The sequence below is a fragment of the Chiloscyllium punctatum genome, chromosome 1 (genome assembly GCF_047496795.1).
Source record: "Chiloscyllium punctatum isolate Juve2018m chromosome 1, sChiPun1.3, whole genome shotgun sequence".
Lineage (NCBI taxonomy): Eukaryota > Metazoa > Chordata > Chondrichthyes > Orectolobiformes > Hemiscylliidae > Chiloscyllium > Chiloscyllium punctatum.
Genome location: NC_092739.1, coordinates 139,594,035 through 139,608,187, shown reverse-complemented (window position 1 = coordinate 139,608,187; position 14,153 = coordinate 139,594,035). Strand labels below are relative to the sequence as shown.

General features: G+C 40.4%; 1 protein-coding gene across 11 annotated transcripts in view; it reads right to left on the bottom strand.

Annotated features, from left to right (window-relative positions):
* ccdc142 (coiled-coil domain containing 142) overlaps positions 1-14,153 on the bottom strand; it is a 177,800-nt gene that overhangs the window by 126,137 nt on the left and 37,510 nt on the right. For 10 of the 11 annotated variants that reach the window (XR_011961347.1, XM_072575566.1, XM_072575549.1 and 7 more), the window contains one exon: positions 12,122-13,813. Coding sequence is in view for 10 of the 11 variants with exons in the window: in XM_072575566.1 (XP_072431667.1) it covers positions 12,122-13,813 (1,692 nt within the window). In the remaining variant the exon portion in view is untranslated. The remainder of the gene's footprint in view (positions 1-12,121; positions 13,814-14,153) is intronic. The other variant, XM_072575610.1, reaches the window with a different exon arrangement.

The window sequence follows — 14,153 nt, the reverse complement described above, 5'->3', positions numbered from 1 at the left end:
CTGAGATATTTTCTCCCAAAGATGTTGCTCGACATGCTGACCGTCTCAGAAAATTTGCTATCTTATGCCAGTTAGCTGATTACTTACAACCCCCAAAGGGTTATCTACATCCTACTACAGGCTCGTTTGGGCTGTTAAAGTGTTAGTGCTGCTGAAAACAAGAATTTAGTGACTCCTAGTGGAAATGTAGGGGAAAATACACCAAAGAAAACCAAATTAGGTTTGTAGGCAAAGGCTCATTTCTCGCTCATATAACGATACGTTTACAGAATATCACAGAAGAAACTGTTGCCTTTAGGAAGAATTTACCAGAAAATATTAAAAATAACAAAAAGAACAGGAAAAAAAATCAAGGGAATTAAATAATCTATAACTCCAAAAATGTCAAAGCTTTTACTACATAATTAATCTGCATCTGCAATGCAGGTGGCATTACAACTTCCATGTTTCCTGCTCATTTGAATGGTTGCTGTCTTAAGCAATTGCTAACCAGTGTGTTCAGTGGCTGCACACATCTGCAAGAAGGCCAAAATCATAATAGAATGATGATTCTGACGCAATGAAAATGCTAATCATCAAGCCCCACTACCCCATTAGCTGTCCTCAAGGTGTAACAGCCAACTGACTCACCAACATGGTGAAATTATTTCATTTTTATCATCATCTGGGACAAAATGAATGGCTCCCACTATGCTTCATCAATAAACACAGAAGGTGTTTATTACAATCAAATTTAGTCTTTTAGCACCAAAATGGCTTTTTAACTATGTCTTCTTAATTATAACGTCTTTCAAATCAAATGCACACACACATCCAAACACAGATAGAACTAAATGGGACATACAACTCTGCAGTCTTTTTGGGTAAAGAAAGAAAAGGCATAAAGAGAAAATATTGTATATCAAAAATCCAAACCACAAGAGTGGAACAAGGTGACATTCTCACTGTTCACACAGTTTCCGCTGACAAGATCACAATATTGTCAGTCGCAGGGTGATGGAAATTAGTTTGGTTTAGTTTTGTCAGCCAGCCAGTCAGTTATACCCAGATCTTTTATTGAGTTAGCACTTCAATTTTCAAAGTTGTTGAGCATTATCTTTTGCTGAGAGAGAGAGAGAGACAGAGAGAGACAGAGAGCACGGGCGGAAGAGAGAAATGGCAAACATCTCTGCAAATGTAAGAGTTTTCTAATTTTTCTGAGAGAGAGAAAGAAACACCTATGTTTGCTGCAGACCTCTTGGAGATCTCATTTCAACTTTACCACACTCCAGACTGTGGCAAAGCAGAAACTCAGGCCATAATCTGCCCAACGCTCCTTTCATCAATTTGTAAAGCCAAAATAAATTCATACCATCTTTCGCTAAACAACTCTGCTTTTCCAAAGGTCACTTGACCTTTTTTTAACAATAACAGTTTCACTTCTCACTTCAGAACAAAAAGCATCACATGGTAAATTCTCTGTACCCAGATATTGTCCAAAACCTTATTTTTCCACTTTTTATTCCAAACAATATTTGTAGCTATTACATAAACACCTCTTAAAGCTAGACTGCAATACTTAAAATGTGCTTGCGTCTCTTAAACAGGAGATTCAGATCAGGTGTTGGCAGTCATGATGGACATGAAGATAAACTGACAAATAATCAAGAATGATACAACATGGGGGAACACCAGATCCTAGGCTGCTTGGTAATGTACTGAAGGTTTTGGTTGAGGATGGAGGGCTGGGGGTCAAATAGATCCTTTATCTGTATAGTGCAGCCCTGAGAGACTGTAAAAAAATGTTATAATTTAACTCAAACACCATGGGCTACTGGGTAAAAGGCAAGGGAATGAACTAGCTAAGTTTATCTTTGACAGAGCTGGTATGGATATAACAGGCTAAAAATAGCCTCTTTCTGCAGGTTAATTATTCTATGATTTTATGGTATCCTACCAGGTGTACCAATAAGAAATGGGTTTAAGGCTGCCACTTTCAAATCTAAAAAAGTGCGCAGTCTATCTCAAGTTACCCTGTAGGGTAAGGTCTCAAACATCTGAGTAACAAGTAAGGCTGAAATTCACACCGTTAATATGCAGTTGCAAGATGAGCAGTATTTTTCACCAACAGGATGCTACAATCAAGCCAAAAAGACATTCACCTACCCCTCAAATGAGAAATATGGTATATGAAATCCAGTACCAGAATGGTGTAAGATACAGACCACTGACAGCAGATCACGTCATACATCGTGTCTCTTTGGCCTTTCATAACAGTAGTGATTATACTCAACTAACCAGTGTTACAAAGCTTAGAACTTAAAGCTTAACCTTTGATGTGATTCCACAAATAAATAGCACTCTCCAAACAATCCAGTGTGTGCTGGGAATTACATTAACAGCCAACTTTAAATATCAGTTGGACTCACAACATAGCTCACTTACATTTACGAGAAACTACATATGTTCACAAACAGAAACCTGATCCCTATGAAGAAAGCAACTTGTCTGGAATTGGAATTTTTCTGAATTAAAAAGTATACAGGACAGGAGTTCTGTAGTGCATCCTCCATTGTAACACCTCAACCAATTTACTCCCTTTTCTCATGCAGTATGTATTGGTTCGTTTGAAAATTGAAATTTTTGCATTAGGCCTGATGAGCTTGATGAAAAGCTTGGACAATGCATCTCGTTTTTTGCCCCCCAATGACACTAAAATGCTGGTGGATTCTGGTTCCTGTTTTGTCGCATGCTATAAAATAATAGCTCCTATGGCACACGTAGATGAAATGAAATTGCTTGTCATTTTCTGCTTAAATAATGCACAGATAGAGCCAACAAATTTTATACATACATTGAAAAGGTCACAAACATTAAAGAATTAAGTGAAAGGAAAAACACCAAGTTTTTAAGAGGGAGTTTAGGAAGATTGACTGAATGCTTGGATGGAAAGCTGTGCTTTAAAGGAAGAGGGAAAGTGAAGGAGAGGTGATTTGGAATGTCATTTCAGAGACCTCAACATGTAGGCAATTCTACCACGAATGGGTTGGGGAAGTGAGCAGTACTTAAACTGGGAGAAAGGATGCAAGAGGAAAGAAAGTCTGAACATACTTGAAGAGGTACAGCGGAATGGAGCCATAAACAAAACTGACAATTAATTTGGTTTTACTAAATATCCTTGTCAACATTTATCCCTCAGCTAATAGCACAAGGAAGCAGGTCATCTGTTTATGATAATAACAATCTGTTCTTGTAGTTTGTGTGACCTTGCTGTTTGAAAATTGGCTTCCACATTTCCTATAAGAGTGATAACAACATTTTAGAAATATTTTATTGGCGGCAAAACACTTTGGGATGCTCTCTGGTCATGAAAAGTACTATATAAATTGTAAGTCTTCATTCTGAATTTAAAATTGCAGCTAATATTTCTTAATTATTATGAGTCCTACTTTAATATAGTCTCCATTTGTTAGTTTGCTCACCGAGCTGGTGGGGGTCGTCATGCAAATGTTTCATCACCATGCTAGGTAACATCATCAGTGAGACTTCTGTGAAGCGCTGTTGTTCTACGCCACTTGATATTTATATGATCCGGTCTGTTAAGGTAAGTCGTTCTGACCTGCAGTGGTTTGTATATGGGGTCTATTTCTACATGGAGAAAGTGAGGACTGCAGATGCTGGAGATCAGAGTCAAGAGGGTGATGCTGAAAGAGCACGGCAGGTCAGGCAGCATCCAAGGAGCAGGAGAATTGATGTTTCAGGCGTAAGCCCTTCATCATTCTTGATAAGTGGCTTGTGCCTGAAATGTCGATTCTCCTACTCCTCAGACGCTACCTGACCTGCTGTGCTTTTCCAGTACCACACTCTCATCTATTTCTACATGTTTGTTGATGGCATTCCAAGTTGAAAACCAGGCCTTTATGAATTGCTGTGCATGTCTCTAGTTAGCTTGCCCTAAGACAGTTATGTTGTCCAAGTTAAATTGATGTCTGTGTGTGCTGAGATGAGGGAGAATTGGTCATGCCGTTTTGCTGCTAGCTGGTATTCATGTACCTGGATTGCTAGTTTTCCTTTGGTCTGTCAGATGTAGTCTTCTTGGCAGTCATTATATGGGATTTTGTATATTATGTTGATCCTGCATGTTGTGGGTATGGGGTCTTTCATCTCTATGAGTAGTTGGTGTAGTGTGGCTGTGGGTTGGTGTGCTACCATGATTCCTAGTGGTCATTGGAATCTGTTGTCATTTCTGATATGTTCTTAATACAGCATAGAGTGGCCAATGAATCAGGGCGTATATTGTTCTCATCTGTCTGATAGGCATTAACGGATGAAGCTCTTGGAGTATCCGTTATTTGTGAAGACCTTGTGTGTGTTCTTCCTCAATTTTGCATAATTCTGGTGCGTTGCAGGGCATTATAGCTCATTTAAATCATGTTCTGACACAGCTCTGTTTGTGGACATTGCTATTGTAATGAAAGAGTTGGTCTGTATGGATTGCCCTCCTATATACTTTGGTTAGGAATTCACCATTGGTCATTTGTTCCACCATGACATCTAGGAATGGGAGTTGTTTGTTGTTCTCTTCTGATGAATTTGATACCAGTTGAAGAGATGGTGTGTTTCCTCTAAATTTGTGCGTTTGATGATGTCAAACGGGTCGTCTACGTATTGGATCCATAGCTTTAGTTGGATCAGGGGAAGGGCTATGCATTCCAATCATTGCATGACTACTTCTGCTACAAGTCCTGAGATGGGTGATTCCATAGGTGTACCTAGACTTGTTGATATACTTGGCTGTTAAAGGCTAAGTGAGTGATGAGGCACAAGTTGTGTAGTTTCAGCATAGTGTCCTTATTGATGGTGTTGAGGTTCAGCATTTCTGGTTCTTCCAATAGTGTGGTGAGTGCTTCCTTCAGTAGCGTTATTTCAATGGGAGTGAACAGCACTGTAACTTCAAAGAAAACCATAATTTCATCGTCATCGATTTTAATGTTTTTGAGGCTGTTGAGGTATTCCAGGCTGAGTGGATGGAGTGGGTTGATCTGTTGATGAGGTGTTTCAGTCTCTGTTGTAATTCCTTGGCCAGTTTGTGTGTTGGTGTGCTGCGTCGGGAAACTATGGGTCTAGTTTATGCACCCTGGAGAGTCCATACAAGCAGAAGGAGTTGGAGACTTCCTATTTCATTTTGAGGCAATCTGTCTTAGTTATCTGTCCAGTCTGTTGGAGTTTTATCAGTGTTTCAGTGATTCTGTTTTTTCACTGTGGTATGCAGTCTGTCTCCACCTGTTGGTATGCGCTAGTATCTGGAAGTAGCACCTTTGGTTTTTCAAGGTGGATAAATCCCCAGGACCTGATCAGGTGTACCAGAGGACTCTGTGGGAAGCTAGAGAAGTGATTGCTAGGCCTCTTGCTGAGATATCTGTATCATCGATAGTCACAGGTGAGGTGCCTGAAGACTGGAGGTTGGCAAACATGGTGCCACTGCTTAAGAAGGGCAGTAAAGAAAAGCCAGGGAACTATAGACCGGTGAGCCTGACCTCAGTGGTGGGCAAGTTGTTGGAGGGAATCCTGAGGGACAGGATGTACATGTATTTAGAAAGGCAAAGACTGGTTAGGGATAGTCAACATGGCTTTGTGTGTGGGAAATCATGTCTCACAAACTTGATTGAGTTTTTTGAAAAAGTAACAAAGAAGATTGATGAGGACAGAGCAGTAGATGTGATCTATATGGACTTCAGGAAGGTGTTCGACAAGGTTCCTCATGGGACACTTATTAGCAAGGTTAGATCTAATGGAATACAAGGAGAACTAGCCATTTAGATACAGAACTGGCTCAAAGGTAGAAGACAGAGAGTGGTGGTAGAGGGTTGTTTTTCAGACAGGAGTAGTGACCAGTGGAGTGCCACAAGGATCGGTGCTGGGCCCTCTCCTTTTTGTCATTTACATAAATGATTTGGATGTGAGCATAACAGATACAGTTAGTAAGTTTGCAGATGACACCAAAATTGGAGGTGTAGTGGACAGCGAAGAGGGTTGCCTCAAATTACAACAGGATCTGGACCAGATGGGCCAATGGGCTGAGAAGTGGCAGATGGAGGTTAATTCAGATAAATGCAAGGTGCTGCACTTTGGGAAAGCAAATCTTAGCAGGACTTATACACTTAATGGTAAGGTCCCAGGAAGTGTTGCTGAACGAAGAGACCTTGGAGTGCAGGTTCATAGCTCCTTGAAAGTGGAGTTACAGGTAGATAGGATAGTGAAGAAGGCTTTCCTTTATTGGCCAGAGTATTCAGTACAGGAGTTGGGAGGTCATGTTGCGGCTGTACAGGACATTGGTTAGGCCACTGTTGGAATATTGCGTGCAATTCTAGTCTCCTTCCTATCGGAAAGATGTTGTGAAACTTGAAAGGGTTCAGAAAAGATTTACAAGGATGTTGCCAGGGTTGGAGGATTTGAGCTGTAGGGAGAGGTTGAACAGGGTGGGGCTGTTTTCCCTGGAGCGTCAGAGGCTGAGGGGTGACCTTATAGAGGTTTACAAAATTATGAGGGGCATGGATAGGATAAATAGACAAAGTCTTTCCCCTGGGGCCGGGGAGTTCAGAACTAGAGGGCATAGGTTTAGGGTGAGAGGGGAAAGATATAAAAGAGACGTAAGGGGCAACTTTTTCACGCAGAGGGCAGTACGTGTATGGAATGAGCTGCCAGACGACTGGTGGAGGCTGGTACAATTGCAACATTTAAGAGGCATTTGGATGGGTATATGAATAGGATGGGTTTGGAGGGATATGGGCCAAGTGCTGGCAGGTGGGACTAGATTGGGTTGGGATATTTGATCGGCGTGGACGGATTGGACCGAAGGGTCTGTTTCCATGCTGTACATCTCTATGACTGCAGATAGGATTATAATGTTCTCTTTGATGTTAAAATGCTCAAAGTCTGAGAAGATTTGTAGCTCGGGTGCTCATTGTTGTGGTTGTGTTCGCCGAGCTGGGAAGTTGTGTTGCAGATGTTTATAGTGGTTTGTCTCTGCCGCTTCCGGCTCAGAACTGACAACTGGAAGCGGCAGAGACAAACTACTATAAATGCCGGAGGAAACATCACAGAAGTGCTTCACAGGAGGTTCCCAAGCACTGAGGATGTCACCTAGACAGGGGACGAAACGTCTGCAACACAAATTCCCAGCTCGGCGAACAGAACCACAACAATGTTAGAATGCTGTTCACTTCCATTCAGAAGTCTAATAAAAGCCATAATTGTACCTGTTGGTATGTGTTTAAACTTTTGAATCTTCTGCCTGATGGAAAGAGTTGGATCCTATGCAGACCAGCTGGCGGGAGTGTTTGCAGACATTTTCATCCTCTCCTTACAATGATCTGAAGTCCCCACTTGCTTCAAGAACACGGCAATCATTCTGGTACCAAAGAAAGCTTGTACAATGTGTCTCAACGACTACCTCACAGTGGCTCTGACCTCCATAATTATGAAGTGTTTCAAAAGACTAGTCATGGCTCACATCAACTCTAGCCTCCCAGCCTGCCCTGATCCCTTGCAATTTGCTTATTGGTGCAACAGGTCCATGGCAGATGCCATCTCACTGGACCAAGACTCATCACTGGAATATCTGCGACTACAGCTCTGCCTTCAACACTATAACTCCACAACCAAATAAATCTCCAAACTCAGAGACATACATCTTTGCTCTGCCCTCTATGACTGGATCCTCGACTTCCTGACCCAAAAACATAGGGAAGGTACCTATCAGCACCTCCTTCATGACAATCGCCAATACTGGCGTCCTGCAAGGATATGCACTCAACTCCCTACAGTACTCCCTGTATATTCATGACTGTCTGGCCAAATTTCATCAGAACTCCATTTACAAGTTTGCTGACGACACCACAATTGTAGGCTGGATATTCAATAATATTGAGATGGAATACAGGAAAAATACTTAATGGCATGGTGCACAGATAACAATCTCTTTCTCAATATTAACAAACTAAAGAGGTGATCATCGACTTAAGGAAACAAGGAGGAGGTCGCATCCCTATCTACATCAATGGAGCTGAGGTGGAGATGGTCGAGAATGTTAAGTTTTTAGAAGTGACAATGACCAACGATCTGTACTGGACCATCCACATTGATATGACTGTCAAGAAGGCACAACAACACGTCTTCTTCCTCAGGAGGCAAAAGGAGTTCAGCATGTCCATAAGAAGCTTATCAACTTTTACAGATGCGCCAAGAAAGCATTCTACTATATAAATCATGGCTTGGTACATCAACTGCTCTGCTCAGGACTGTAAGAAATTACAGAAAGTTGTGAAAGCAGCCCAGACCATTACACAAGCCAACCTTCCATCCATCTATGCTTCTGGGGAAAGGCAGCCAATATCAAAGACCCCTCCCGCCATGGTTATACTCTCTCCCAACCCCTTCCATCATGCAGAAGATTCAAAAGATTAAACACATGTACCAACAGGTTCAAGAATAGCTGTTATTAGACTTTTGAATTGATCTCTCAAATTTTAAATCTAATGTTGAACTTGCTTTTTGTACACCTTTTTTGCAGCCATAACTTTGTATTCCTCACTCTGTTCAATCACCCTATGATCTTTGTATGTTATGATCTGCAGTACTGCACGAAACTTTTCACTGTGCTTAGCTATGTGACCAATAATAAATCAAAAGAACAGTCACTCTCACTCACCTCTTGAATTTAGCCAGGAGAAAGTGAGGACTGCAGATGCATAAGCTCTTCATCAGGACTTATGCTCGAAACATCGACTCTCCTGCTCCTTGGATGCTGCTTGACCAGTTTGTGTTTTTCCAGCACCACACTCTTGAATTTAGCCCTTTGGTCCTTGATTGGACCAAAGTATAATGAGGTTAGGAGCTAAGCAGCCATTCTAGAATGCAGAATGAGCATCAGTGAGGCTAATCCTTTGAAAGTGCTATTTGGTAGCAATGTTGATGACTGTTCCATCACTTTGCTGATGATCAAGAGTTTTACTGATAGGTCAGTAATTGGTCAAGTTGGATTTTTTTTTGTGCATAGGACATAGCTGGGCATTCCACACTGATGCCAGTAGTTTAAGTATCATAGAATCATACAGTACCTTCAGCTCATATACTACAAGCTACACTGGTCCCACTTTTAAACAATCTGGCAGGTTTTGGAGCACAAGTCTTCAGTAATATTGCTGCAATGCTGTTGAAACAGTTGGTCTTAACAGTATCCAATGCTTTGAGTGACTTCCTGGCATCACAGAATTGGTAAATTGAATTGGTTAATGACTGGCATCTCAGATGCTAGACATCTGAGAATAAAGCCAAGAATGGTAATCCACTGTGCATTTCTGGCTGAAAATAGAATTAAACATTTCATCCATGTATTTTGAACTGATATGCTGGGCTTCACCGCGATTGTGGTTGTGAATATTTCTGGACCATCTACCTCCTACTTGTCACTTAGTTGTTCATCACCATTCATGACTGGATGAGGCAGAATTAGAGATCTTAAATTTGCTTCATTGGTGTGGAATAATCTAGCTTGTTTGACATGCTATTGTATAGCTTCACAAATTTGACTGCTCATTTTTAGGATGCCTTGTGCTGCTCCTGGTATGATGTCCTCTACTCTTCAACAAACTGGAGCTGATCTCTCACCTTGATGGCATTGCTGAAATGGAGGATATGCCAAATCATGAAATTGTGGTTGAATACAATTCTGCTGATGGTTCACAGCACTTCATGGATGTCAAGTTTTGAGTTGCAATATCTATTCAAAATCTGCCCCTTTGGGAATGTTATACAAAATGATGGATAGTATCCTCAATGTGAAGACTGGACTTAGTCTTGACAATGACTGCGCATGAGTCACTCCTAGCAATACGTTAATGGATCATTTCACCTATGACAGGTCGAGTAGACATTTCCTTCTTTTGCGTTCCCTGACCATCTGCTCAGACCCAGTCTAGCAACCATGTTTATTAGAATTTGACCAGTTGTTTTAACTCTACTAAGCCACTCTTGGCAAAAGGACATTAAAGTCTCCAGCCCCAAGTACATTTTGTGCCCTTGTCACCCTCAATGCTTCTTCTAGGTGTTGCTTAAGTACTAATTCATCAACAAAAGGGAGGTATGGTAGGTGGTAATCTAGGAGTCTTCTTGATCATGTTTGATCTGATGACATGCCATGCACTTCATGCAGTCTGCGGTCAGTGTTGCAGAGTTCCAAAGCGATTTCTTTCTGACTGTTCTTGCCGTTTGGGTACGATATACCCAAAGATGTCTGGAGTATGCTGATGTATTATTCTATGATTATGATGACTGTCCCTATACAACTAGGTAGAGTGCGGTGATAATAGAGCCCCAATATTCTACAAGCCATCATAGATATGCAAGAAAACAGATAAAGCACCAAGATAATCAAACTGCCATGCATAGTTATTAACAGGAAAATAATTTTATTTATTATAAATAAACTTATTCTTTAAGAACTAGAAAAAACTGTGCACTAATTTACTAAAATTTGTGGGCGGCGCAGTGGTTAGTAGAGTGCCAGAGACCCGGGTTCAATTCCTGCCTCAAGCAACTGTCTGTGTGGAGTTTGGGATTCTCCCAGTGTCTGCGTGGGTTTCCTCCGGGTGCTCTGGTTTCCTCTACCAGTCCAAAGATGTTCAGGTTAGGTGAATTGGCCATGCTAAATTGCCCGTAGTGTTAAGTGAAGGGGTAAATGTAGGGGAATGGGTCTGGGTGGGTTGCTCTTTGGAGGGTCAGTATGGACTTGTTGGCCTGCTTCCACACTGTAAATAATCTAATCTAATCTAAATGTCTCAAGCACAAAATAGATGGTTTGACACAAATGTTAAAGCTTTTCTTCATCTATATTTGTCAAACTATTTGTCAGGTCAAAATCCAGGTCACAGGGTAGAGAGACATTTCTCATAATTATTCAAGTGATGATATTGTCTGTTGATCTTCAAATCAATAACTGATCAGGCAGACCTAGGTCTTTTGTTTTAACTCCTTCTTTAGACTAGACTCATCTTTAGGCTTTTTTTTGGTTTTTTTCACTCTCAAAGAAAAATAATGAGAGCAGTGTCTTGTTTGCAACTGAGTGCATTGAACTGAGAGGTCTATAACAATCTACAGCTGGATCAATCCTGGTGCCAATCTGTTTCAAAGTAGCTACTTCACTGCTTTGAATAATACCAGTTTTGTATTGCTAAAGGGTACACCCTTGCAATCTTCAAGAAAAAGAACTCCTGATCCTGGGACAAAATTAACAGTTACTTGGACAAATGCGGATTACGTTAGGAAAGCGTGCACAGATTTGTTAAGGTAACAGAGAAGACAAGGTGAAAGGAGGATCAAGACAGCCAGAGTAGTTTTGTGAAGATGGGCTAACAACATGAAATCTCAAGCTGACATTGGTAGTATGGGCTGAATGGCATCTTTTTGTGATGCATGATTATATGTTTCTATGATTCCACAGCTATGGTGGACTATTTGGTGTACTGAGCCACTTTACTATTTCAATGGTCACAATAAAGTAAACAAAAGGAATAATGTAATTCAGGAAGATAAAACTGATTAAAAACCACAAACACTTTGAAGATATATTACAGATATATTGTAGAGGGAGGACCACATATCTCCTGGAAATTTTAGGCAATGCAAGGGAATACTACATATGCAGCACTATACCGGGCAGAAATGGAAACTCTGAAACTCCTTTCAGTTGAGATAAAAAAATCCCATGACAATATCAACTCTCCTAAAACAGAGGTGCTATTTTTGTGTACTAGCAAATATTTTTCCTTCAATCATCATCTCAAAATAAAAAGTCAGAACATCTGATGAGTTGCTTGTGGGACTCCCTTGCGAATAGTACTATGGTGTACCTACACCAAATGATCTGCAGTAGTTTAAGAACATGGTGGTGAGCTGCCTTAAGGGTAACTAGGATGGGCAATAAATGCTGGCACAGACAGTACAGCCCATATCTCAGGAACTAATTTTAAAAAGTATCTGACCACATGTTAGCTGCTGTTACTCACATTAAAGCAATGAAAATACTTCTGAATTACTTCACAGGCTTTTGTTCTAATTTTCAATATTCTGCAGTCAAGCTTACCTTTATAACATGCTTCATGCAGTATTTGAATAAGTAGTCCAGTAATTTGGGTTTTGCACTGATCCAGTTTTCCAATAGTACGTATGCAGGCTTCAGAAGTAAGCCCTGGTTGAAAATAGAAACTATCACTCAGATGAGTTGCAAAGGCTTTCCACATCATGACCTGGTATTTAGAAAGTAGTACAACTTTTCCTTCGCAATGAGAAGAGTCCTGCCAGTGCACAGACTTTCTCCTGACAGGGGGAAGTGAAGGATGTTGACTTGCTTCATCATTTTGCTTGGCTTCTGAACTGTGAGGATTATCTTCTGCTGAGAAGTTGGTGTATTGAAATTGCAGATCTTGAGCTTTAGCTTCCTGTGGTATTTCAGATTTGGGTCTGTTCAGAACGTGTTGCCACAACACATTGGAAGTAGCAAGGCCATCAACAATACGGTTAAGAAGTACCTCATCCTCCAGGCAGAATTCCTGAATGGCACTCTTACAGTTACAAGGCTCTAATTCTTGTTGTTTGTCCTCTCGACACAGGTAAATTCCTTTCTCTTCACTACAAAAAACATGACTACCTGTAAAACTCTGAATAAAAGATACTTTTATACTTTCCCAATTTAGACCTGTGAGGTTATTATTATTCACAGTTGAAAGAAATGTTGTGTTAGTCATGATAACATCATAGAAACACTGGGCTGCTCTTCTTCCTCTTTCATTAGCCAAAATACCCAATACTCTTTCTATTAGGAATGGTTCAACTTTCCAGTTCCAACTCTTGTGACATAACATTACTTTCAATCTTTGAGACTGCAAATCAGTTTCGTTTACATTAATTTCTTCAATTCCATTCTTCAGCTCAAGGTATAACTGATGCAAACTAGAATCTGATACAATGCTGTTGAATATTTCCAGACCACGAAAAAACTCCCAAAGCCATTCTGACAGAAGAACATAAGGGTCAGCATTTGCCAAGGTGCAAAGTACTACGGAAATGTATTGCTCCATGAGAAAAAGAGCATACATACCCAACAGTGTCAAAGCCTGCTTCATATGGTTAAAGGTTTCCTTCATATGTATCAGCTGATAACTTAACCAAGGATCATTCTTAATTTTTTCACGAAGACAGTTCCAGTGGCTTGTATGGTATCTCAGTTCTTCACAAAGACATCCAAGTCTCTTAACAGATATGCCACTTGAATGGTCCTTGCCCACACTTACTTTTTTGGACGTTTCTTGCTGTTGAGTCAGCAATTCTGTCAGTTTTCTTACAAATTTAGATGCGCTACTTATACTTATGGCATATTCTTTGTTAAGAAGAATGCAAGATCTACGTTCCAACTGTATCTGAAGCTTTGCATAATTGTTTGCTAAGCTTGATATAGTCCGATGATAATGAAAATCAGTGGGGCCCAGAATATCCGATGGCAATGTTTTTATATGGCCATGAAATAAACCACCTTTGAGACTCCGTTGCAGCTGGCAATATTTACCCAAGTCAAAGGCAATCCTCTCCGCCTCAGCCAGTTTCCCTGAAATAAATCTGTTATCCAAATCGGGAGTTAGCAGTGAATCATCACTATCAGTATCTGAACAACTGTCTTCTGCTTGGTGCTTAGCCATTAGCCATTTCCACCCAGGTTGAAAGTGATTCCACAGCAGAGTTTCAGCATGTTGCAGAGATTTTGCAAAACTGTTTGTTGGTCCTAAATGTGAAAATACAGAACATTTCAGACAATGCAAGACAAGTGAGAAACATCTTTTAAATAGACAGCATTAGATAACAATTCATCTGAACCCAATTAACTGGCACACTACTTATGTCCTCTGATTTAAAAAGTTTGTTTATATCGTTAAAAGAATTCATTCAGCACTACCACTCGTTGATTTGTCCCAAAAACTATTTTAAAACACATTTATTCATGTTTATGGTGAAGCCAAGTCAACCAAAATTCCACTCAACTGGAAAATTGTACTTTTCCATCAAAATGAAATAGTTATGCAGGGAAATGTGGAAATTCAACACTTTATCAGAGCTCTAGAAAA